The sequence below is a fragment of the Lepidochelys kempii genome, chromosome 1, assembly GCF_965140265.1.
Source record: "Lepidochelys kempii isolate rLepKem1 chromosome 1, rLepKem1.hap2, whole genome shotgun sequence".
In the NCBI taxonomy this organism is placed as follows: Eukaryota; Metazoa; Chordata; order Testudines; family Cheloniidae; genus Lepidochelys; species Lepidochelys kempii.
In genome coordinates, this window is record NC_133256.1 from 337,454,193 (window position 1) to 337,480,088 (window position 25,896).

General features: G+C 41.5%; 1 protein-coding gene across 6 annotated transcripts; it reads right to left on the reverse strand.

The window, feature by feature from the left end:
• Nucleotides 1-914: 914 nt before the first annotated feature.
• SEC61A2 (SEC61 translocon subunit alpha 2) lies at nucleotides 915-24,003 on the reverse strand. 6 transcript variants are annotated; one of them, XM_073328753.1, is made up of 12 exons: nucleotides 23,746-23,997; nucleotides 21,164-21,231; nucleotides 16,656-16,721; nucleotides 11,803-11,881; nucleotides 8,340-8,471; nucleotides 8,086-8,195; nucleotides 7,239-7,392; nucleotides 6,058-6,218; nucleotides 4,189-4,386; nucleotides 3,807-3,998; nucleotides 3,576-3,652; nucleotides 915-2,029 (listed from the first exon to the last, which is right to left on the reverse strand). In XM_073328753.1, exons 1-12 carry the CDS (start codon nucleotides 23,750-23,752, stop codon nucleotides 1,843-1,845), a joined length of 1,431 nt encoding a protein of 476 aa, XP_073184854.1. In that variant the 5' UTR covers nucleotides 23,753-23,997; the 3' UTR covers nucleotides 915-1,842. The 6 variants fall into 6 exon arrangements, with proteins under 6 accessions (XP_073184854.1, XP_073184859.1, XP_073184855.1 ...); XM_073328758.1 differs by lacking the exon at nucleotides 21,164-21,231 and adding an exon at nucleotides 10,979-11,034 and having other exon boundaries at nucleotides 23,746-23,993; XM_073328754.1 differs by lacking the exon at nucleotides 3,576-3,652 and having other exon boundaries at nucleotides 23,746-24,003.
• Nucleotides 24,004-25,896: the final 1,893 nt, after the last annotated feature.

Below are 25,896 nucleotides of genomic sequence, written 5' to 3' on the forward strand. Positions count from 1 at the left end.
ATGTGATCGCCTGGGACAAGAACAAATCAAGCCTTTTGGTTTTTATATCTTCCTTGAAGATATCAGCCAAAGTTTTCAAAACTGTCAGCCCCTTAAAGGTGTCATGTTGGGTACCCAAAAATCACTAGTCACTCAAACTCTGGCTGGTGTCTTTGTGGAAGATGTAAAAACAAAGGGCTTGATCTCTTCTGGTCACTGGAGATTACATGGCATTTTTCATAGTGGTAACTGCACTGGATTGACCCTATTCCAAACTGCTACTCTGTAAATCCTGTGGTTGCTTAGCATGCAAGATTTCATGGGTCTTCAGCCTCAGTGAGGGGAAAAACCACCTCAGTGGTTTAAAAAGTAAGCTGATTAACTTAGGAAATCAAATTAACAAAGTTAGGATCCAAGATTTAAGAGTTGTCTACACTTGAAACACCGATGCAGTTTTAGCAGTGCTGCTGTAATGTAGTGCTTCAGTGTAGACACTACCTATGCTGAAGGGAAGGATTCTCCCATCAGTGTAGGTAATCTACCTCCCCAAGAGCTATTAGCTAGGTTGACGGAAGAATTCTTCCATTGACATACCACTGTCTACACTGCAAGTTAGGCTGGCTTACCTATGTTGCTTAGGGGTATGGATTTTTCACACCCCTGAATGATGTAGCTGACAACTTTTTAGTATAGACCAGACCTTAGCATGTATTTAACACAATGCAAACTACTCTAACAGATCTTTAACTTTGAAAAACCATCAAGGATGATTAGGTATTTTAAATCTCAGCTTAATTAGGACTCAAACTACTGTGAACAAATGTTTGTTCATTTAAAACGAAGTAATTTCACCATAACGTTATTTAAGCAAACAGGTTGGTCTGTTTGTTTTTTTTACAAGAGAAAAAACTTGCTTAGATAAGACAAGAACAGAATTTAATTAAATAAGTTTATTGTCTAATGTTTATACTAGTTACATTGCTGTTGTAAAGTACGACAACATAAATAATTTTTCAACAGGAATTGCTTATTTCCCCCATCTCCCCACTCCGAACAATGCTTTAGGAAGCAGGCCTCTGTCCTTCAGAATCATAAAAGCAAAGTGGACATGAAGTTTCAGTGGCAGTTTTCACAAGTACATGTTAAATACAAAAGGTATAGGCCAACCTGGTGGCATGACTGCACCTACCATGCGGGAAGCCCAGGGCTGAGAATGGAAGTGCTCTATGGGCCTTGCACATACAGCACCCCCCACAGCAGAACCAATTCACCGGTGAGAGGAGTAGCAATCTCAAGTAAAACATTTGTCCACCCTCATGACGAGGAGTTTGGTGACCAAGTGGAGACAATACAAATGAAGAGGGAATACTGAAGCACAACCATGGGGAAATGCACGTAAAAAAGTATAAAAAGTAATTCATGTAAAATATAGATTACATACAAATTCTGTCAAGAACTTATTTAATAAGCTCAAGAATATTGGCATGTGGCAATCTGCACTCTGGTATTTTTTTCTGACTAAAAATGGGGAAATCAATTTAAGATCTTCACGCTGTGTGCAAAATGTTTACTAATAATCAAACTCTTACATTTTACCATCTCACTGTAGTGTCTGAATAGCAAAGTAGATGCATTTATTTCCAGCATTACAGGCAACACTACATCTATTTAAACAAGATAATGTAAACTTTATTCTTAAGGCAGCTGGTACTGATGCTGCACACAGGCATTGCTCAGTGCCCATTACGATAATGGGACTTAGCACTTGAAAACAAAGAAAAAGACGACAGTATTATTGGACTGATGTGAGGCATGTTGTCAAAATACTTTCCCTTTCAAGCAAATCGTGAAATATTTGGACATTTAGAAAAATAAAGCACCCACTCCTCCAACTTCAGCCTGTTCTTTTACAAATATTTCAAAATACTGATAAATAATGGTGACTGCAAGCAGGATGCCAGTGCCTGATCCAATGGCTCCAAGAAAGTCTGCTAATACTGAGAGGGCACCAATACACAAGCCACCAAATGCAGCTGCTGTAGGGATGTACCTGAAACAGAAAGTTTTCATAATTAATGTTTTCCATCCAAGGGTCTTGTTTGGCTTGTTGTTGGTCACACTGTGCGTGACCAACTGAAGTAGCAACAGGAATGAGTGGATTCAGGCATTAGGAATTCAGAGTTCCATCCCGACTCTGCCAGTGGCTACTGCTTTAGTCATCACCTATCTGCGGCAGTTTCTCCAACTATACAAAGTTAAACAAAACATATTTGTCTACCTGACAGCACTGTGGTGAGGATTAGCGTTTGTAAAGTGGTTGGACCACATAGCATGCTACGTACATGCTAAGTAACTGCTGGGAAGCTAAAGAGACTGAAGACTGCTGCTTTTCAGTAGCTAAGCACGCTATTTATTTTGGGGCAAATTCTTCCCTTCAATACAAGTGTAAAGTCCACACCTGAGGGTAAAGTTTTTCTCTACATTTTAAGGAAACATAGTTAATTTGAGTCATTTTAATGTGTGATCTTCGAAAGAGCAAAAACTCACTCATACGGCAAAGAGTCCCTTCTTAACTATTAGCGAACAAGAACATTTTGTTACTTTTGCACCAGATCTCACTATGAAAGAGGGGGAAGAGGCAAGATTACAATGAGAGTCATCAGCAAGAGGGCACAATCATTCTAAGTAATTAGCCGCCAATTCCCTCCAATCAAGTACCTGCCAGCAGACACACACACAGATTGTGCTGCAGCAGACCCCATCACAGGAAAAACAAGGCTGGGGTATAACTGAAAGGTTTACAAAGCATACATGAACATTGTATAATGTGATTAACGAAATGCCTTCCACTTCTATTTCCAACACATTAATGGTCTTTACAACACTAGCAGCACCACTGAGCATTATCCAGCCCTTTTATCTAATGTAGTTTTCAAATATGCTTCCACACATTTGAGTATTTAATAACTACACAAACCACAGGTAAAGCATGGAAGAGACTAATGAGCTTTCCAGTTAGCTTTCAACACTAGTACCTTTCTAGAAAACATTCCACAACCTAACTGTAATGCAAGTTGCTGACTCCAATCCATGATTTTTAAAACACAGGAGCCCATCAGACAATGTTGCCAATGGACAATGGAGGGAGCCCCTCACCCCCACCTCAGGGACAAGGCATAATGTTTATTGCTTGGGCTCCAGTGCCACATATTGAGGAAGAGCTGCTTCATGATGTCAGAGCTCTGTAGTGATAATTTGAGTGATAAGCTGGGAAATCAGGTTGTCTCCCCTTTAATAAAGCCACCCATGGCCTCATCCCAAATTCCCCCATTCTCCTGTTTAAACAGGAAGCCTCCCTTCATCTATTTTTTCGCAACTCTTCCATAAACACTTTGTCCCTCCTGTCTGCCTTCCCCAACTGACATGACAGCATAGTATGGAACACGTGAGGAGAGTGAAAAAGTAAGCTGCATCTGCATCTTGCACTGGGCACAAATCTTAGTGGCTCTGCAGGTGACCCCACCTTTGGTTGACCCAATGTATTAAAGGTACATAGTACTGCAGCGAACTGCTGCAGAGAGCCAGCATTTCCTTACCTATTAAGCTCATGAACCATCGATGTATCCCTGTGGCCTCTCATCACCATTTGCTGTTCTTTCAGTTGCTTAGCAACCTGCAGACACACATTTCTATCAGACTTCTGCAGTGTTTTATAACCAGCTGACAGTCATACAGAATAATAGCTGTGATCTGTTAGAAGCTAGTTATCTAAATTAGAGACAAGATTTTAAAACACAGTATTTTAGAGCAGTTATCAGAACACCTACATCTTTTGCTGATGAACCAGACACCTCAATCCATGTCTTGGAGAAGAACGCACAGGATCCCAACATAAAAATGATATAAACAATTACATGGACAGGATCCTCAAATATAGCACCCATGGATTCTGGGGGAGATAGGTAATAGCAGAGACCACCAACTGGGTAAGAGCGAGCAGGGCCACCACCACTGACATCCTACATGGGAGGAAGAAAAGGCAACTCATTATCTCTGGGACTCTCCTCCTTACCCTCTTTATGGAGGTTTCAGATTCCTTTAATTAAGACTGTAGATGCATGAACTTTAAAGAAAACTAGTAGTTAAACTTCCCACTTGTTAAATACCAAAATACTTATCAAAGTTATTTTATAAGTGATAGATACTTACTGCCCACTGTCCTAGTAAGTTTACTAAGAAGTTGCCACTAAACCGAACAGACAACATCTGGGAAATAACATAGAGGTTTGAAACTAAGGCAGACTGAAGAATGATGGGAATGTTGGAGGTATAGAAGAGCTTGATGGGATAGCTACTGTACTGTCCACGGTATCGGGCAGACTTGATAGGTAAATCAACACGAAACCCCTAAGAGAGAATTAAGGAAGTGTTAAGTTTATTTCTAAACCCAAAGGCATGTCACAACAGCACTCTTAATGAGATATGGTATTCACTAGATAACCTAGAATGCAAGGACTGAAATAAACAGCCTTTGGAATAGCTTGTTTGTTTTCCCATAATAACAAACAGAACAGCACTCTGGAATCTTCTTTGGATTGAGCCAAATATTTACACTGTCATCTTTATGCATTTAAGTCGTATGATTGACTGTAACATGGCTGTCCAATTTGTATGCCATTTCTCCTAGAATTTTCATTCACCTAAACAGACTACAGGTTAAAAATCACTTAAGAACTTTTTTTGCCTGTTAGTAACACCTTAAATTAGTTATCATTTATGCCATTTTGCTTGACTTGGAATGTTAAAAAAAATGGATGAGTTTCACGTTCTGATTTTCACTTGTTCACACAATGCTACAATTTTTGTCCTGAGGGGAATTGGATTATAAATTCTTTGGATCAGACTGAGATTGTTTGAACAAGAGCTAGTACATGGGGCTCTGAACCTAGGAATGTCTCTAAGTGATAACTGCAAATACAATGTTTAAGTCTGATTTAAATAAAACCTTAAGGATATTTAGAATGTCTTATTGCTGAGTTTCATAAAACCTCTTGTACACAACCCTTTCCCACTCTAAACCCAACAGCACCCTTTTAAAATGCACTCATTTTGTATCTAGGGTTTGGGAAAAAAAACACAACAAAACTTACCACCTTTTAATGCAGAAGCCTAACCAACCTCTGAAGACAGTTGTAAGCAGAGCATTCTGCTGTTTTCTGGTTATAGCTAATCTCCTAGACTGAACAGGCATGCTAAGAGTCACATATGGTTTAGGAGCCAGAGATTTCAGTCCTTACAACTTGGATGACACTTATTCCATATGGGGGCATTCTTTTGAAACTGATCTCTCACAGAAACCAATCATAAGTGTCCAATTTTTAAATATGATCAAACATTTACATAAAAAGGCATATTGCATAGCTGGACATTTAGAGAAAACTTACAGAACAAAAGCTATGCACCAGTTCCAATATTCTCGAACAACTGAACCAGTCATGTCACAGAGAAGTATGACTCTCTGGCTGAGACTGACTATATTCTTTCAAGAGCTGACCACGAAAACAAACCGTGCTGTATTAAGTGTATTATCTACACTGTAGAACCACTAAGACTCGCAATAAAATTATTTTTCATTTCCAGAACATGAAAATACTTCACCTGGAAAGGTTAGTGTGTGTGGCATTTAATGGCAATGTTAAAGATCTCACAAGTAACTAATGTAATTAGTAGTAGTATTTATTATTGTTGTTATAGTTCCTAGGAACCCCAATCACAGACCCCTGTGCTAGGCACTGTACAAACACAGAACAAAAATGTATCTGAATATCAACCACAGGTGGTTTTGGGTATAAAATTAAATAGCTGTAATGTCAAATGTCTGTTAGTGAAATGACAATATTAGAAAAAAATTCTTACTTTGTTACTCCCTGAAATTATAAGACAAATACTTTAGTTGTTCCATTTTAACTTTTGTAATTAGTTCTTTCAATACAAGACTAATAAATTAAGAGTCTGGATCCTTCTTCCTTTTGTAATTAAGTAATTGCCCTATAGCTGTAGATTGCACTTTTAATTTACCTGAAAATATATGACCACAGCAAACACAAAGACGGTAGCAATCAGATTCATGAGATTGGGCAAGTTTTGTCGGTAGAAAGCCTCCCGCAAAGCACGGACTTTGTCAGTTCGTGTAGCCAGAAGATGGAATAATGCAATCACTGCACCTTCAAACTCTGTTCCTATATAAAGCAAAACAGAGTAAACCACTCCATCTTTCTTTTTGAATTTTAAAGTAAAAAATTAGTGTGAATTTCTAATTAAGAAGGTCTGGTATTAATTTATATTTGCAAAAGTGCTGTACACATGTTATGAGATATGTTGTACTGTAGTCCTATTAGAACATGTATGTCAGAATGTAAGATTCCCTTCCAGCCTGCAGAATACAAGGACATTCAGGACACTGTCCTTTGTGATAAAACCTATAGTTCTCAACCATGTGACAAAAACAATTCTTTTTTTTAAATGGAGTGAGGAGAAGTTGGGGAAGAAGAGAAAAGGAGTGGTAGAAAGGAGCAGCAAGCAAGCACAGTAAATAAAAATGCCAGAAACTGGAGATGCAATCAATCAAGGTAAAATCTGGTTTAGAATTTGGAGTTTACACATAAACTATCTGATAACCTCTCAGCATAGATAGAAGCAGCATTTCTCTTTGGCCAAGGCTGGTCTCAGTGCAGCCATGGACACTGAGGACATGATAGAGAACTGAAGGTGGGATTCCCATTCTCCAAACTGTCACACGTATTTCAGAGTGTTATGAGGAGACACTAAATACAGGAATGTCTTATTCACAAACAGTAACTGTACCACAAACATCTCCTTTGAAAATACTAAATCCACTACCTTTCTATGTCTGGGCACCACAGTGTGCTAAAAGTAAAACACAGGATTCAGACTAGGAAATCCAGATTCCTGAGGTCAAGGAAGGATTAGGGTGATGAGGAAAAAAAAAATGTCTGCACTGCAACCACTAGAATTTAAAGCCACAGAAGCGAACCTTTGGATTGTTATTCTTGATAAAGTTACTCTTATGGATCTGACAGTGTTTAGTCTCCATTTTTGGACAACAACTGTTGAAAACTAATCAGCACCTCACTAAACCAACAGTTCCATAGTCAACTGCTACTCAGTAGTACAATAAAGTTAATTTCTAGCACGCATCAAGTGAAACTGGTGCGGTTATGGTTATCTGTGCAATGTACCTCTGCCAGTGTTAATGGTAGTGGGACTAAAGGCCTTCCAGACAATGGTTTCACAGATGTTGGTAGCAATAAAGAGGGAAATACCAGACCCCAAGCCGTAACCCTTCTGCAGCAGCTCATCTAACAGCAGCACAATCAAACCAGCAACAAACAACTGTGGGGAAAGAAATGCGAGTAAGCAGAAACAAGAATAAATCAGTCAAGAATTTAAGTATTAAAAATATTACTGATCATGTTTTCATTATTATGTGGGAGTATTCAATATTAAATCTAGATGTCCTGTTCCCTTCTAACCCCCCAACACAGATTCAAAGTCAGAAGGTCAGGAATTTAAGAGCAGGAGTCTTCTTGCTATATTTACATAACTTTTCAGTATTGAGAATAATAGTCACATTGTTTAATAAAAATGTTTTCTGCACAGAAGTGATGTGTTGGTTTCTTACATTGTGCATGGACTGCTTTGATAAGATTTCATTAGGATCTATTTGCACCCTTTAATCAGAAATTTCCTAAACCCAGTGTCCACTGTTTTCAAAGCCACCTACTCCTGTTTTAATACTTAACAGCTTTGACAAATGGGATCAAACACGACGCACTTATCTGGAACATCTTGAACATATTTAACCACTGCATGTATGTTTGTCCTTCTGGGAGATTTTATGCCTTTCACATATATGCATTACATACATTTAGGATGTGCTGTTTACAATGTTAAGAACACTTAAGAAAAGAGAAGAAAGACAATGGTTTGTTAGGGGAAGTAGGAGAAGGGTCAGGATTTTCAATCCATCTATACTATATCTGAATGTCACAGAAGTACTTATTCATAGAAGAATTAATTTTGTACCTGAATTATGATAAGGAGACAAATTCCAGCACCCATTTCAGCAGGATCTCCATACATCCCAGTCATGACGTACACAATGGCCTGTCCAATGGTAATTATCATCCCGAACACTGAAACAAAAAGCAAGCAATGCTCATTTATAGGCAGTTGCTGAGTTAGTATACTAAGGATGCCTTGTATCTAGCATTTTAGTTATACACTTTGGTTTGCCAAGAATAGAAATGTTTAGTAATTTTAACCAGAATAATGCTCACATTTCTGGGCTCCATTGAAAAGAGCTCTGTCTTTTGGTGTATCACCAACTTCAATGATCTTGGCACCAGCTAACAGCTGCATGATCAAACCAGATGTCACAATGGGCGAGATACCCAACTCCATCAAAGTCCCTGAAGAGGAAGAAAAAATATTAAACCACATCCCAAACCCCTGCACCTCTAAGGATCGGGCCTTTAGAAAGGTTCTGACCTGCAATAAAAAATAAACAACTATTCTTCATATCCTTTCAGTCAAACACTTTCCAGTCTAGTGATGTTTCAAACAACTCTAAAAGAAAAAAATCGCTATCTCCTCAAAAACGAAGAATGCTGTGTCACAATCTGAAGTTTTGAAGGCAATGTGGGAGAAATATGTGTAGCCTTTCACTTCAAACATTTTTGTGAAACTACCCTACAATCCAAAGCTGATGTGTACAGAGGCTGAACAGGGTAAGTAGTGAGTTCTCCAGGATTTCACAATACTCAACACTTCACTAGGGAAAGTCTTCCGCTGAATTCTCCTCTCATGTCAGCCGTATCTCTCAACTTCTTGGTCCATTTTGTGGACCATCAGAAATGTCTCAGAAGGCCACTGTGATTTATCACTCACCAGTCAGAGAACCACTGAATTTCCAACTGAAGGTGCAGGTGGCGTTTAGGAAGGCAGAATATAATTACCCACATTAGAATCTGATGAGGACAGCAGGATTAAATTAACACTTTTAAGAAACAAGTCATGTGGCTATTAAAATGTTCTGATTTTTGTATCATCTACTAGCACCATGCCTCCGAGCTCTCTGCTAGGATATTGGTTCAGTATCAGCTCTGAGGGTAAGATGCTACCAATTGAAACAATACCTCCTAAGACATAGATATCTGCAGTGTAGTCTGTAATAATTCAGGGCAACTTCTCCTGAAACTACTTTTAGCCTTCTGGCTCTCTAGCTGTCAGCTCTCTTGGGTAGAGACCCATGTCTCTCCCCATCCTGACCGGGGTTTTTCCAGACTGCACAGTTCCCTGCTTACAACGTGAGTTACCCAGAAAGTCAGACTGCATGAGCTGGCCTGCTTTGCTTTCTCCTCCGAGGCTATACCCAGCATAATTGCACGCACTTAGAAGTTACCACACAGCCCTTTCTAAGTGAGCACATTTATACTTAAGGTGAAAGCATTACAGAAAAGAAAAAACATGAAAAACAATAAAAGGACCTAAACACATGCTAATAAGTTTACTAGAGATCGTCCCAACTCCAACAAGGGGTCTGGCAGGTGATCAGTTCTTCAAATCCCACCACAGGGTTTTTCTGGGGTTACAAGATCATAACAGCTGTTAGCTCATTCATCCTTTCCTTTATACAGTTTGGGCCTTTGATAGCGTCCTCATGTCTGCCGGTCACCTCTCCTCAGGGGGAAGCTTCAAAAGGATGAGTTCTTACATAACCAGCAGGGGCACACACACCTCCCCCAGAGATTTCCTGGAAAACCCCTTTTTAACTGCGTTGTCCCAAAAATTCATTCTTCTCTGGCACTTTGTGTGAAATAGTCCTTTGAAGCTCATAACACTTCCCAGGGTGTACTGCATTTATAATACAGTGGATTCCAAAGCTATTAAAAAAATAATTCAATAAAATCTCCCAAAGCTATTACACATTTGGTTCTAAGCCAGCATTATAAATTTTGACTTTTTGAAGGTTTATCCATCCTTCAGCGAATCATAGGAAAGTCTCTTCTTTCCGAGCATGTTGCCAGTTTAACTGTTTGGTCCAAATGCTCAATGTTTCAAAGAGCCAAAATTAGTATGTGGCCAGTTCAACATTTTATATTGTTTTCATAGTCAAAATCTTAACTATGAGGAAGAACAAAAACATTTACAATTTTGATTCAAATAGGCCATATCATAAGAACATAAGAATGGCCATACTGGGTCAGACTAAAGGTCTATCCAGCCCAGTATCCTGTCTACCGACAGTGGCCAATGCCAGGTGCCCCAGAGGGAGTGAACCTAACAGGTAATGATCTAGTGATCTCTCTCCTGCCATCCATCTCCACCCTCTGACAAACAGAGGCTAGGGACACCATTCCTTACCCATCCTGGTTAATAGCCATTAATGGACTTAACCTCCATGAATTTATCCAGTTCTCTTTTAAACCCTATTATAGTCCTAGCCTTCACAACCTCCTCAGGCAAGGAGTTCCACAGGTTGACTGTGCGCTGAGTGAAGAACTTCCTTTTATTTGTTTTACACCTACTACCCATTAATTTCTTTTGGTGGCCCCTAGTTCTTATATTATGGGAACAAGTAAATAACTTTTCCTTATTCACTTTCTCCACACCACTCATGATTTTATATACCTCTGTCATATCCCCCCTTAGTCTCCTTTTCCAAGCTGAAAAGTCCTAGCCTCTTTAATCTCTCCTCATATGGGACCCGTTCCAAACCCCTAATCATTTTAGTTGCCCTTTTCTGAACCTTTTCTAATGCCAGTATATCTTTTTTGAGATGAGGGGACCACATCTGTACACAGTATATCAAGTCAGCTTTTTAATTTATCTTTGTGTGTGTGTACGTGTGTGTGTATAAAGTGATTAAAAGGAGATAATATTCTGAAAAAAATATATATGCAAGCCAAATATTTACATTGCAGTATCATTTAGAGGCATCGCTTGGGGCTCAGGACAGCATTACTTCAGGCACTGTGCAAATGAGAAACAAAGACAGCCCTGACAAGTTTGATTACCCTTCTTTCACTTGCAATGAATTAATATACTGTCACATAAAACTATCAGCAAAGTTAATTTAAAAAAAAAAAAAAAGGGGACCTAAACTGCTGCAGACTGAGAACAGATACAAATCAACAAAACAGAACAAGAATTAGCAATAGAGGCAGCATGATCTGAACAACTGAGAGAAGGACTCAGAGCTAGGAGTTCTAATCCCAGCTCTGTCACAGGTGCACTGTGATCTCGAGCAAGCCTCAACCTCTCTACCTTCAGTTTCCAGACCTGTAAAATTATTTGCTCATCTATTTTGTAGTTGTATTTTGTGGTTTAATTCACTAGTATTTATAAATCACCTTCTACTCCAAGCATCTCAAAGTGTAAACTAGTATTATCAATAAGTGGGAATCATTTATTCATATGGTAGGTTACCTGCCATACATATTTGAGATACTCTTTCCAAAAGTAGAGCATCAAGCTGAATTTCATTTGCTCCTCAGATGATGCCAAATTCCTATGCTATTTTCAAAATAGGAGATACCTGTATTGGCTTTTGAAAAGTGTTATGAATTTAAAGTATTACATCTGTCCTAAACACTCACAAAGTACTTAATTCTGACTCCTAGACTCCATGAAATCAAATACTTGAAAATCAGTTTAATGTCTATCAATTGTCAATCATACTAGTTTACATTAATAGAATACCAGAGAGAAAAACAGTGAAGAGATGACTAATTTACTAACCTCTGTTTGATGCAAGAATTACTCTCATCCAATAGAAAGGATCTGCAGAGTCTGATGACATGATTCCAAACAAAGGTATCTGTAAAGATATGTGTAGTACTAAACGTCTAGACTTCTCTGTAAAGCTAGACTGCATAAAGTACAAACAAATACATACTATGAAGAGTAATCCTGAACTGGTTTCAGGTTATAGATACGTTGCTTAGGATAATTTATTCCAATATTCTTCATGTTTCGGACATTAAAACCAGAGCATAAAATTTATACGACAAGCAATATAATCCTCTGAGGAAAACCCAAAGCACAATATGAGAGAGACATATTTAATAACCTGTACAAATTAAATATACTGGTCTTCATGTGTTAGGAAGACAATAAAATAGTAAATTTTATTGGTTTTGTATTTCACTGACATTTTTGCATCAGAGTGTTTGAGCTTTGGATGAATATATAAAAATAAAAAGTTTTCAGATTTGAAAATGAAAACAGAAAGCATTCAGTTGCTAACTTAATTTTACCTTTGGGTCCTAATATTGTGTTTCTTTACAGTTAAGAGACATAGAAAACTTAATACAAATATTTTCACCAATGATTAATTCCCCAACCACAGAAATGAAATATTTAAAATCATTTAACTCTGAAAAGTACCATGAATGGAAACAACCACAAATTTAAGTCAATAAAAGCCAGCATGGTAATTAACTTCACCTTTCGAGTTTTGATACCATATATCAAACAGATCAGAAGAACAAAAGAACTGCCATACTGGGTCAGACCAAAGTTCCATCTAGCCCAGTATCCTGTCTTCTAACAGTGGCCAACGTCTGGTGCCCCAAGGGAAATGAACAGAACAGGTAATCATCAAGTGATCCATTCCTTTGATACCCATTCCCAGCTTCTGGCAAACAGAGCCTAGGTACACCATCCCTGCCCATCCTGGCAAATGGACATTGATGGACCTATCCTCCATGAATTTATCTAGTTCTTTTTTGAACCCTGTTATACTCTTGACCTTCACAACATCTTCTGGCAAGGCGTTCCACAGGTTGACTGTGCGTTGTGTGAAAAAATACTTCCTTTTGTTTGTTTTAAACCTGCTGCCTATTAATTTCATTTGGTGACTCCTACTTCTTGTGTTATGAAAAGGAGTAAATAACACTTCCTTATTTACTTTCTCCACATCAGTCATGATTTTACAGACCTCAATCATATCCCCCCTTAGTTGTCTCTTTTCCAAGCTGAAAAGTCCCAGTCTTATTAATCTCTCCTCACATGGCAGCCGTTCCATACCCCTAATCATATTTCTTGCCCTTTTCTGAACCTTTTCCAATTCCAATATATCTTTTTTGAGATGGAACGACCACATCTGCACACAGTATTCAAGATGTGGGCATACCATGGATTTATATAGAACCAATATGATATTTTCTGTTTTATTATCTATCCCTTTCTTAATGATTCCCAACATTCTGTTTGCTTTTTTGACTGCCGCTCCACATTGAGTGGATGTTTTCAGAAAACTATCCACAATGTCTCCAAGATCTCTTGAGAGGTAACAGCTAATTTAGAACCCATCATTTCTGTAAGTATAGCTGGGATGATATTTTTCAATGTGCATTACTTTGCATTTATCAACATTGAATTTCATCTGCCATTTTGTTGCCCAGTCATCCTGTTTGAGAGAAGGCATACTCTCTTGCTGCTGTTTTAACAGTACAGGCCACGAACTCTTGATGTAGATTAGAATTTTGTTCTACTTTACCTGGAACTGTTTTTTATTGGTTCAGATTATCTTATTCTAAAAACATCATGAACAATGATTATTCCGTCTTAACTCCACTTACTTTCCAGACTGTACCGGGGCCTCCTTTGGCTTATACACCTTCACCATGTACTGTTACTTGTCCTCTCAGTCTTGATACCATATGAATGCAGGATTTCTGCATATATAATTTGGTCCCTATAGATACTAGGAAACAGTTTTAAGTTTTGACTACAGTAGAAGCTCAGAGTTACGGATACCTTGGGAATGGAGATTGCCCATAACTCTGAAATGGTCTGTAACTCTGAACAAGACGTTATGGACTTCAGCGGGGGAGTTGGGACTGCAGCCGCAGCGCTGGGGGGAATGGGAGGGGGACAGCCAGGATTCAGTGCTGGGAGAAGGAAGTTGGTGCTTCTGACCCTACGGGCCACCAGGGCTCCTGGCTGAGGGCTCAGGGCTTTAGACCTGGGTGGAGCGCTGGGGCTTCAGCCCCATGACTCTGTTCTGGCTTCAACCCCGAAGGGGATGCTGGGATCTGGGCTTCAGCCCCGCAGCTCTGTTCCTGATTTCAGCTGTGGGGGACAGAAGGGGATTCGGGGCTTTAGCTACAGGGAGAGCACTGAGGCTGAAACCGGCGTTCCCCTCATAATTGAAGCCCTGAGTCCCAGCAGTCCCCGCAGGGCTGAAGCCTTAAGCCCCAGCGCGACCCCCCTAGTCTAAAGCCCTGAGTCCAGATGCTCAAGAGGGTCAGAAGCCACGAGCACCACCCCCGCCAGAGCCCTGACACCTCCCACCTCTGGGCTGCAGCCCAGTCCCCCAGTGGCTGAAGCCCTGACACAGTACAATATTTGTTGTTTTTTTTTGGTCTGCACTGCTGCTTGATTGAGGACTTCCAGTTTCACAGGGTGTTCGGCAGACCAGTATGTCCGTAACTCTGGCGTTCATTACCTTTGAGGTTCCACTGCACGTACAAGTTTTGCATAATTCTCTATGATGGAGAATTGCACACATCATCAAATCTTCTAAAGCTTAACAGATAAAAATGATCTGTTACTGATTCGTTTGTTGGTTCAAAAACCTTTTCTTTTTCTTCTTATGCTACTCTTTGAAAGCAGTTCGTTAACCCTTCATGAGTAGGGCCCTACCAAACTCATGACTGTGAAAAACACGTTACGGACTGAAATCTGGTCTCTGCTGTGAAATCTGGTTTTTCGTCTACTTTTACCCTATACTATACAGATTTTATGGGGGAGAATAGTGTTTCTGAAACTGGGGACCCCAACCCAAAAGGGGATCACGCGGAGGGGTCTCAAGGTTATTGTAGGGGGGTCGCAGTACTTCTGCGCTGCCTTCAGAGCTGGGTGGCCGGAGAACAGAAGCTGCTGGCCAGGTGCCCAGCTCTGAAGGCCACGCCCTGCCACCCTTACTTTTGTGCTGCTGTGATGACAGCAGCAGCGCTGTCTTCAGAGCTGGGCTCCTGGCCAGCAGCTGCTGCTCTCCAACCACCCAGCTCTGAAGGCAGGACTGCTGCCAGCAGCAGTGCAGAAGGGTGGCAACACCACAACCCCTTTATAATAACCTTGCAACCCTTCACAGTCCCTTTTTGACTCAGGACCCCTACAGTCACAACACCATGAAATTTCAGATTTAATATCTAAAATCATGACATTTATGATTTTTAAAATCCCAAGACCATGAAATTGACCAAAATGGACTGTGAATTTGGTAGGGCCCTATTGATGAGGTATTAGCTCTTTTGGAACCTACCACAATTATGGAAAAAATGTGTCCCAGGAATTTTGTCAGACTGAAATCTACATTCTTCTAAACTAAACTACTTACTGAAAATCAGTCTATACTTGTTTCTTCCCTATTTTACTATTGTAATCCTTGTAAAGCTTCCACTATTCAAAGTCTACATTTAATATACATTTAGCAGCTACACAGTGCTGAAATAGTATGTTCTTCCATCTCAGACAAACATTTTAATGGCTCCCCAAAAGAAAACAAACCAATTTTAAAAGAAGACTTCCTTTGGCCTCTAAATAGCCTTTCGCTGTTCAAAAACTTACAGACTGTATTTTGTGGATCACTTGAATATACCCATTACTCAGTGGCTCTAGAATGGTTATTTTATACACTACAATTTCAGAATCAATGTTTTAAAGTGCAATTTAAAAGCGCTGCAAAACCATGTACAAAAAGGTTTAAATGGGCATTTATATTAACTTCATGCAATGAGATGTTCTCAGGTTAACTTAGGCTCCAAATTTAGGTTTTAATGATTCTTGGCCTGTGTTTTACAAACACTACTTAAATTTGTAAACGCTTGCTTTTTAGTAACTAACATCTCTATCCATATTTCCATTCCATTTTTTATATTTAAACTGAAACAGTATTTAAAGAACTATTTCCTTGTAGAGTTTGCAACCCATATACTGCGCCATCTTGTTAAAAGCATGGCTAAATTTAAAACAATCACGCTTCTATTTTTTTAAAAACTTACTATTACAACTAACGTCTTAGTTATAAGATTAAGAAGACAAATCTATTTTTCAGTTTGTTTACTGTGTGAATTTGGCAGCACTTTGTACGTAGTTTCACTTTTTACTCTATTATCAGCGTCCCCCATTTGTATGGGTGTTTCACACACAGTAACAAAGGAGAGAAACATATATAATTGTTAAATAAAGAGGAAAGATGATATAGTAAAATCAAAGAAATTGTCAGAGGAAATCAAGGGTAGGTGTGAAACCTGAAACTACTTTTAATTTATTTTTCAAATGAGACTAGATTTCAAGTTCACAACGCCCTTCTAAGGTCCGAAAATTAGGGTGTAACAAGAAGTTAATTTTTGTGGGGGAAAACCGTATGAATTTTAACAAAGGATGCTTCACAAGAGCAAGTTTCATTGACAGAACTACTTAAACGTTTAATGTAAAATTACAAAGTAACTGAACTGGTACAGATATACAAGGAATCCTCACTACTCCAACATTAAAAACAAACATTATATCCTCTTGCATGTCTTACAGAAAGGGGGTGTGTGCCCCTATGTGCGTGCATGCACATGTAAACAGGTACATACCTGACAGCACACTAAGAAAATGAATAGTGTAATAGCTGTCCATAGTACTTTCTCTCTGAACTGGATCTATAAAACAGAATTTAGAAAAAGTGGATTAATCACAAACCTGTGTTAACACTACATATTTAGAGATCATAATATAATAATATTCTATGACATAAAATGCTACATCATGTAGAGTTCAGAGCCAGAGTATTCAACCGTAACAGTAGATTTCTAACACTGACTGATGTTTAACACGGATTATCTGATATATCTAATGTGACAGTAGTGAAGTTCCTATGTAATACTTGAAGAATACCGATATGTAAGCTAGCTGTTGAGTTACACAATCTAACTTACACTGGCATTAGTGGAATGTTTATTATACATCTATGATACATTAATGTAAGAGGGATTGGGGCAGAAAAGCAACACAATGGCCTAAAAAAAGAACATCCCAGCACACACCTCCCAGAACATACCTGAAAAACAATGGGGAAAACTATTAGCTTCAAGGATCCTACCACCTTTTTCCAATAGTTTAGGGTAGTCCGCCATCTTTTTTGCACTCATATTTTAAGGCACCTCGTGTGATAACTAAAATCCATATTCCCTCTGGCTCTACAAGACTATGACGACACTTCAGTATCAAAGAAAACACAGCTTTGTATCACCCAGTACACCCTCAAGTCACAAAAGTAAGAAAAGTTTCTTTAGCTGTAGTCTGACACGAAAGGAAAAAGGAAATGAGCTTTCTGAGGCCATAGGCAGACACAGAAAACGGCCATCCAGGTACTACCGCCAGAAACAATGAGTACTGAAACAACACGAAGTTATCGGATCAGATATGCCTGGACACTTCACTCCTTTGACATTTTCTCACCTACAGTTGGTGCAAAATGAGTGACATAAGTGTCCTCCTCACAGTGTTTTCAGTCTGTTCAAGTTCTTAGTTTAGAAAACATCCTGTTCAAACAGATTTTAACTATGCATACCAGGGAAATATGAACCACAGCTATCTGTTTATAACTAGTAGTAATTACTACTACTATAATTACTACTGTAATTACAATATTAACATATCCAATCAAAACTCACAAATGATGCTTTTTCATGAGAGAGAAAAGAATAGAAAGAGCAAAGCACATTTCTTGCTCTCACGGAATACAATGAGAAACTGATTTAATTGGGAGGAGGACTGGATGCAACTTTCACACATATTAGAAACTGATCAGTGACCTGGAAGAAAACAAAATCCTTACTGATAAAGTTTGCAGATGACACAAAGATTGGGGGTAGTAAATAATGAAGAGGCACTGGTACAGTATAATCTGGATCACTGGCCCGGCTTGACTAAGCCCTGGCTGGGATGATTTAGTTGGGGTTGGTCCGGCTTTGAGCAAGGAGTTGGACTAGATGACCTCCTGAGATCTCTTCCAACCCTAATCGTCTGTGATTTTATAACACTTGGCAAACTGGATGAGGGTAAACAATATGCATTTTAATGCAGTCAAATGTAAAGTACTACATCTAGGAGCAAAGACATGAGGCCATATTTACCAGATGGGGGACTCTATTCTGGGAACCAAGACTTGGGGGTCATGGGGATAATCAGCTGAACATGAGCTCCCAGTGCAGTGCTGTGGCCAAAAGGGTGAATACAACCATTGGTTATATAAACAGGGGAATATTGAGTACGAGTAGGGAGGTTATATTACCTCTGTATTTGACACTGGTGTGACCCCTACTGGAATACTGCATCCTGTTCAGGTGTCCACAATGCAAGAAGGATGTTGATAAATTGCAGAGGGTTCAGAGAAAAGAGTCATGAGAATTATTAAAGGAAAACATGCCTTATAAGCAAGAGACTCAAGGAGTTTGATCTGCTTTGCTCAAAAAACAGATTTTAAGGGTTGATTTGCTCAATTTGATAATAGGTGTCAGATTCAGTCGAGTGCCCCTCTCTGACACTCATTAGACTGCTGAGAGGGAACCCAGCCATTGAGTTCCTGGGCATTTTAAGCCTCCAGTGCCCAGCCACTGCTACAGTCTTCGAGTTCCTAGGCACACTCTTGGGACACAGACCCTCTATGACACTGCATGCCAAATTCTTCACAGTGATATTATTATGATACAATTATAGAATAATTCTGATGTATTTTATGCAAGATATATCATGTGAGGTGTCATTGGGAAAGTTATAATTTGCTGAATACGATTATCTTATTTGTCTGTATGTATCATTTTTGTGTCTGAAGTTAAGAATGTTAACTATGTACCTGTACTTCAAATGTAGTTACACCTGGGTAATGCCCACTAGACAAGATGCTTTCAGTCTAGACAGTGGGTGGGAAAGGGCCTATTCAGGGCAATGGACCATTAGGAAAAAACAACAGACCTTAGGAGAAGCTTATCTCCCACCCGGGAAGCCTTCCTGAAAATGCTACAGACAGCCTCCAAGTAATGGCTGCTATGACTCTACTGGACATGTGATGAGACCACATGTCTCTAGACTCCATCTTGGGATGTCAGTATTTTTCCACAGACTGGTCTGGGAACCAAGCTTTGAAACAAAGGGTTCCCACCATACGTAAAAGCTATAAAAGATAGGGAGTGACATCATTTGGTGTTCTTCACTCCCCACCCAAGAAGACTCCTGGAAACACCCAAGGGACAAAGACTGAACTGGGGGAAGTGCTGGACTCAGACCAAAGATACTTTTAGCCTATGAATGAAACACATAGGGATTCCAAGCTGTAAAGCAAGTGCAGTTTGCCCTTAAAAATCTTCAGCCTGCTTGTATCATCTCTTAGGGTGAGAATCTGCTATTCACATCCTATCTATTTAGTATATTAAGCTTAATTTGCATTTTTTTGTTTATTTGCTAGGTAATCTGCTTTGATCTATTTGCCATCACATATAATCACTTAAAATCTATCTTTTGTAGTTAATAAACTTGTTTTTGCTTTATCTAAACCAGTGAGTTGGAGTGAAGTGGCTGGGAATCATAACTCAGGAGCAAAGGCTGTTGCATATTCCCCTCCACATTGAGGGAGAGGGTGAATTTTATGAACTTACGCTGTACAGCGCAAGACGGTATAATTTTGGATTTATACTCCAGAGGGGGTGCACATCTGGGGAGCTGGGAGTTGCCTTAACTGTAGCCTTCCTATGCAGGGGCTAGTCAGAGAGCCTGCATGTAACTGCAGCTGGGTGTGGCCCTACCTGTATGTATGCTGGTAAAAGTGCAGGCTGGAGGGCTCTGCAGCTTGTCACAGCAGTACAGTGTGAGAGGAAGCCCAGGGTTAGGGGGCTCAGTGGTACCCCAGCTCCCAGACTGCACCCCAGGGATGCCCTCCTAACAGCTGGAGACTGCTGTCCAGCCCTTGGGCACAGTACAAACCATTTATACTCCCTCATAGCTTAAATACACCCACTCCTAGAATTACACCCAAAGGTGAGAGACTTCTGGTTTACCTATTCCAGGGGCCAAGTGGTAAGTGTAAAGCATACAACACACACAGACACTGACAATTTATGTATTCTGTGTGAGATTATGAAGTCTTTGCAAGTACCTGTATCAGACTGTAAACTCCATTTGATTGTAAGGCTGGTCTTACCGTCTTTACATTCCCACTGTCTTTTAACCTCCATCTTGAACTATAATTCCTGAGATGTGCTGGCATACAGCTATCAACAGAATTGTTAAATTTTAGGATTGTCCATCTACATGACAAAGAGATGGCTGCCAACCATTTTTTCAAGTCTGAACTCAAAGGCAGAGGTAGCCTGGCCACAAACATGGTAAGGGTTTCTGGTCACCTGTTGAGGCTGATGAGGGAGTCACCCAACAGAACAGACTGGAAAATTATAAAAAAGGAGCATCTTTGGTGACAATTTTCTCCAGCTCAAGAGGAGGGAGAAGCAATCCAACATATAGGGAGCTGATGAGGCTAGGGACCGTGACTACATCCCTGAATACTGAGGAACCACAAGGACTCCCTAGGGACAGGTGAGCTAGAGAGGGACACTGCAAAATGATCTGTACTCACATGCTTTATCTGTTAAGTAAAAGAGCAATGGTATTAGATGTGTACAAAGCGACTGTTACCTGCTTTATACTTGCCATAGGCCTCCTTGCACTGTCAAACAGTAACCCAGAAGGCTCACACTTTTGGGTGGAGTTCTGGAAGTGGGTATGCTTAACCTATGGAGGAGTTTGAATGGTCAGCACTGAGTCCAGGGGCTAAAGAGCTGATTCCAGCCCTCAGGAGGGGGTGCTAGACAGAAGGTTTGCACCCCAAGAGCATACTTAAGAACCCCAAGGATGGGGTGTTGGCTTGGCTCTATTCAGGCTCTGGAGGCTTAAAACACCCAGGGACACAGTGACTGAGTCCCCTCACAATTGTCTACTGAGTGACGGGACCCAGTGACTGAGTCCCCTCACAAAATAATCTATGAATTATATCCCTAAAATAATCTATGAATTCACCCAATACAAGCAAAAATCAAAACACAGCACTAACCTTTCTTTCAGGCTTCTGGATTTCAGGTAAAACTGCACAGAAAGGCTTAATAACTTCTAAAAATTTAACTGTTTAAAGAAAAAAATAAATAAAATAAGTTTTTCAAGCTGAATCATAGTGAACTGTTACATATTACAGCACTCACTTTCTTACCTAGGATTCAGCCCTTTAAATATGCACATTAACTACTTGTATGACATTCAAAAAATGAGTTGCATACATAAATTCATACTCTTACCACTACCTGCAAATTCATGACAAAACATGGCAAAAGTTTGAGATGGAATTTAATGGTTTTTACTAACAAGGTCTGAATTTTCCTTCAGATTTGACTTGGTGTCATTTTTATACTCATGAAAGGAAGTATTATATATAATAATGACAGTAAGCTGGAACTTAAACATTAACTGAAGATGAATATCTGCTATCTTTCCATGTTAGGTAAATACAGAGACAAGATGTTGATTTATAATAGCACTAAAATATGCAGAGGGAAAAAAATCATCCTAAATCATATAACAGAATGGAGTTTCCCAAAGTAGTCACTTAAAAGAAACACCTGTCCTTTTAAGCTCTCTAAAATACTAGATGTAATCAGAGCAGTGTGGGATTTTAGTTCCTTTATCATTTGACGTGGTTCTGCCTAATATTTCTAACTGAGAAAGAGTGAACAAGTTAGACAGTATGATCCCTTTTATTGGAACAAATTCCAGAGCAAAGAATGATTTTTTTTTTCAATTTTTTTTTGGCCTCCAAAGCATGTGCATTATAAGAAGACACATTAGGTACAATGAATATCAGCAAAGATCAAGTCACCAATCCACCCACACACAAATATGCAGGCAGAACTGAAATGATCCCTTTTTCTTATTTTCTAATCTATTAGGCTGTATTTTTACACTTTAATACTTGGTGCCATGAAATCATAAGACAGGCCATTAAAAGACATGTTTCATTTATAAAGTTGAAATGATTCCATTGTTGGTAAACTAAGGCCAGAAGATCCTACAAAAATCCAACAGGTGCCAACAGATTAGCTGGATTATGTTGGCTTGACAGCGAACAGAAATTTGGAAATTAAACAGTCAGAATGAGATTTCAATTTTCGAACCATATTCTTCTTCTCTCAGTTTGTTGCTTCAGCCTGTTCAGTACATACAAACACACAGTACACATAGAGCAAGGCCAGAGCTCCCGTGCAGGGGATCTCAGACAGTCTTATTGGACAAGCATGGTTTCAGAGTAGCAGCCGTGTTAGTCTGTATTCGCAAAAAGAAAAGGAGTACTAGTGGCACCTTAGAGACTAACCAGTGCATCCGATGAAGTGAGCTGTAGCTCACGAAAGCTCATGCTCAAATAAATTGGTTAGTCTCTAAGGTGCTACTAGTACTCCTTTTCTTTTTGGACAAGCATGGTGTCACTAACAGGCATGGCCCCACATGGCCACGGGTGGCACTTCAGCAGGCAAGGGCAAAGGCTAGTGTGGTCAAAGCCTCCTGACCTGCGCAGGACAGGCAAGCTGGACAAACCCACAGAAAGATCCACAGCCCTAATGATTCGTTTTCCCTTGCCTGGGACAGGTGTATTATTCCCCAGCGCATTTAGCCAGGCAAAATCACGCCCTCATGGACATGGTCACCCCCAACTTCTCCCAGCACATTCTACAGCCACCCCTGGGCCAATCCTCCCACACGTCCCTTACAAGTCACAGCCTCCCGCTCACCGGCCACAACTCCCCTGTACCATCCCCCTACAGCCAAGGCTTGTTCCTCCCGCTGGATTTTGGAAATTGGAAAGAGTCCAGCGAAGGGCAACAAAAATGATTAGGGGACTGGAACACATGAGTTATGAGGAGAGGCTGAGGGAGCTGGGATTGTTTAGCCTGCAGAAGAGAAGAATGAGGGGGGATTTGATAGCTGCTTTCAACTACCTGAAAGGGGGTTCCAAAGAGGATGGCTCTAGACTGTTCTCAATGGTAGCAGATGACAGAACGAGGAGTAATGGTCTCAAGTTGCAGTGGGGGAGGTTTAGATTGGATATTAGGAAAAACTTTTTCACTAGGAGGGTGGTGAAACACTGGAATGCGTTACCTAGGGAGGTGGTAGAATCTCCTTCCTTAGAGGTTTTTAAGGTCAGGCTTGACAAAGCCCTGGCTGGGATGATTTAGTCAGGGACCAGTCCTGCTTTGAGCAGGGGGTTGGACTAGATGACCTTCTGGGGTCCCTTCCAACCCTGATATTCTATGATTCTATGATTGCCCCATACGCCTCAGCCGAGGGTCTCTCTGTTGCCCAGCTCGCCCCTCACTCCAGCCTAGTGTCTGTCAGTCAGCCCCCTTCCGTCGTCTCTTGCCCTCGGTCCGTCCGTCCCTCCGACAGGTCACCCCCAGACGCCCAGCCCGGGGAGCCGTCGGTCCGTCCGTCCCCGCCTCCCTCAGGGCGCCCCCAGGCGCCCACCCTGGTGTCTGTCTGTCCCTCAGGGCGCCCCCACCCGCACACCTGGTGTCCGTGGCCCCGATCGCCCCTTCCCCAAGCCTCCTCTGTCGCCGCCCGTCGGATCCCGCTTCTCCGCCCGATACTCACTGCCCATGGCGGCGGGGGCCTGCCTGGCCGAGGGGAGTCCGGGCTTCCCCTCCCCCTGCAGCCCCCTCCTCGCTCCGAGGCGCCGGCCGCTGCCAGTCACGTGACTGCCGGCCCTGTGCCGCGACGCAGGGACAATCAGGACCCCTCCCCTCTACCGGTCCGGTAACGGATCAGGCAGCGCCGTGGCCACCCACTTCCTGAGTAGTGTACGTGTGGGAGTCTGGGAGACGGGCGGGACCCGGGACAACAGGCATCATTCCCCTTTCCGGGAAGGACCCTTCACCCCGCCAAAATGACTCCATTCCTTGGCCCGTTAAGCGGACCGGGGCAGATGGCTCAGGCGCGGGGACGTCGCCTAAACACGTTAAAGGACCCAACGCGTCATCCCCAGCGGGTCAGAGGTCAAGGTCTGCGCCCCCTTCAGGCGGGGAGCGTCCACACATGGCGGGGCGGGGAGGTCCCATGCGACAGGGAGGGAAAGGGGCCCATGATGGGAGCGTGCAGAGACATTTAACTCCGACCCCGGGACATGCCCCCCTCCCCGGCCGGAGCTCGCTTTCCCCTGTCTCGCTCCCCGCGTCCTGGCTCCCGCCGGAGCTCGCTCTCCTCCCCCGCAGCCCCGGGAGAAGCTCGCGCTCTCTCTCCGCCGCCGCGGGGCTGGAGGAGTTCTGCGCCCCGGCGACTCAGGGCTCTGCCCCTGCTTCCGCCCCCCGCCCCCGCGAACTCGATGGGGGGGTGGGGGTGCTAGAGGGGCACAAACCGGTTCCCCCCATGTCAGGAGGCCGGGGGAGGCGTTGCTATTTACGTTTCACCCTGAGACCTGCCGGGCTGGGCGCCCCCTGGGGTGAATGTGCTAGTCTGGGGCACAGGAGAGCCCGGCTCAAGTCCCTGCTCTGCGGCAGCCGCCCTCCCCGGGGTGCTGTGAGACTAAGTAGAAGGAGACCACAGGCTCTGTCTGCATTACAAGCGAGGGTGATGCCCCGGCGAAGGCACGCATCTTCTTCAGGCGGTAGGAATATAAATAGCAGCATAACCACAGATTTAAGGGCAGGAGCTACCTAGGCAGCCCAGCCCTACCTCCAAGGCAGTTAAACGGCTATTTATAGTCACACTAGCGCAGCAAGGTGTAGTGCTAGGCATACCCGAGCTGGGGAGTCACAGCCCTAGGGCAGCGAGCCCTAGATAGAGGCAGCCCATGTTCTAGACTTAAGGTGCAGAGAATAGGTTTTCTGTGCTATGATGAAACCTGGTTGGAAGGGGAGAGTCTCTTCCTCAAGCCTTGCTGCCATAACCAGCACCAGACTTGCTTTCTTTCAACAGGGACCAAGAATTTTTCAGCAATAGCCTCTGTCTAGAGTAGAAAGAAAAGGAGTACTTGTGGCACCTTAAAGACTAACCAATTTATTTGAGCATGAGCTTTCATGAGCTGTAGCTCACGAAAGCTCATGCTCAAATAAATTGGTTAGTCTCTAAGGTGCCACAAGTTTTCCTTTTCTTTTTGCAAAGACAGACTAACACAGCTGTTACTCTGAAAACTGTCTAGGGTAGAGTTTCTCGACCTACCTCAACTTCCTGCTGGTTTGGATTCCTGCTACAAAGTTAAAAAAATATAATATAGATCCCCACCCTCAGTCATTTCCTGCTTAGAAACACACAAACACAGCTATTACTCCTACTTTAAGGGATATAAGAGCAAAAGTGCCAAACTTCCATTGAATTTTAAACAGGATGTGGGAGCCTAACTGTAGGCTTCTTTAAAAAGCCTAGCCTACATGCAGTTGGACAATAGCAGGATCTGCAAACTCTTTTTGGTGTGACCACATAACACCCCTTTTCTCCAATCTTCACTGCATTCAATGTCATTCTGACAGCAGCTCCTAACAGCCATAGCCACACCTAATGTGGGATGTTGGGGGCAGGCATAGGAAGGCTTGAAAATCCCACAAAACTCAACCACAGTGAAAAGGAAGGAAAGGGTTAAACATTTTAAAAACAAAAAGCATAAATAATTAGGGCAGAGCTATAAAGTGACAAAGAACAAAGGAACTCAAGTTTAATACAAAGACAGGATTCCAATGGACACAATATACGTATAAATTAAAAACCAATTGGGGAGGGGAGGAGGAGGAAAAGGTGGTGTATTCCATTCTC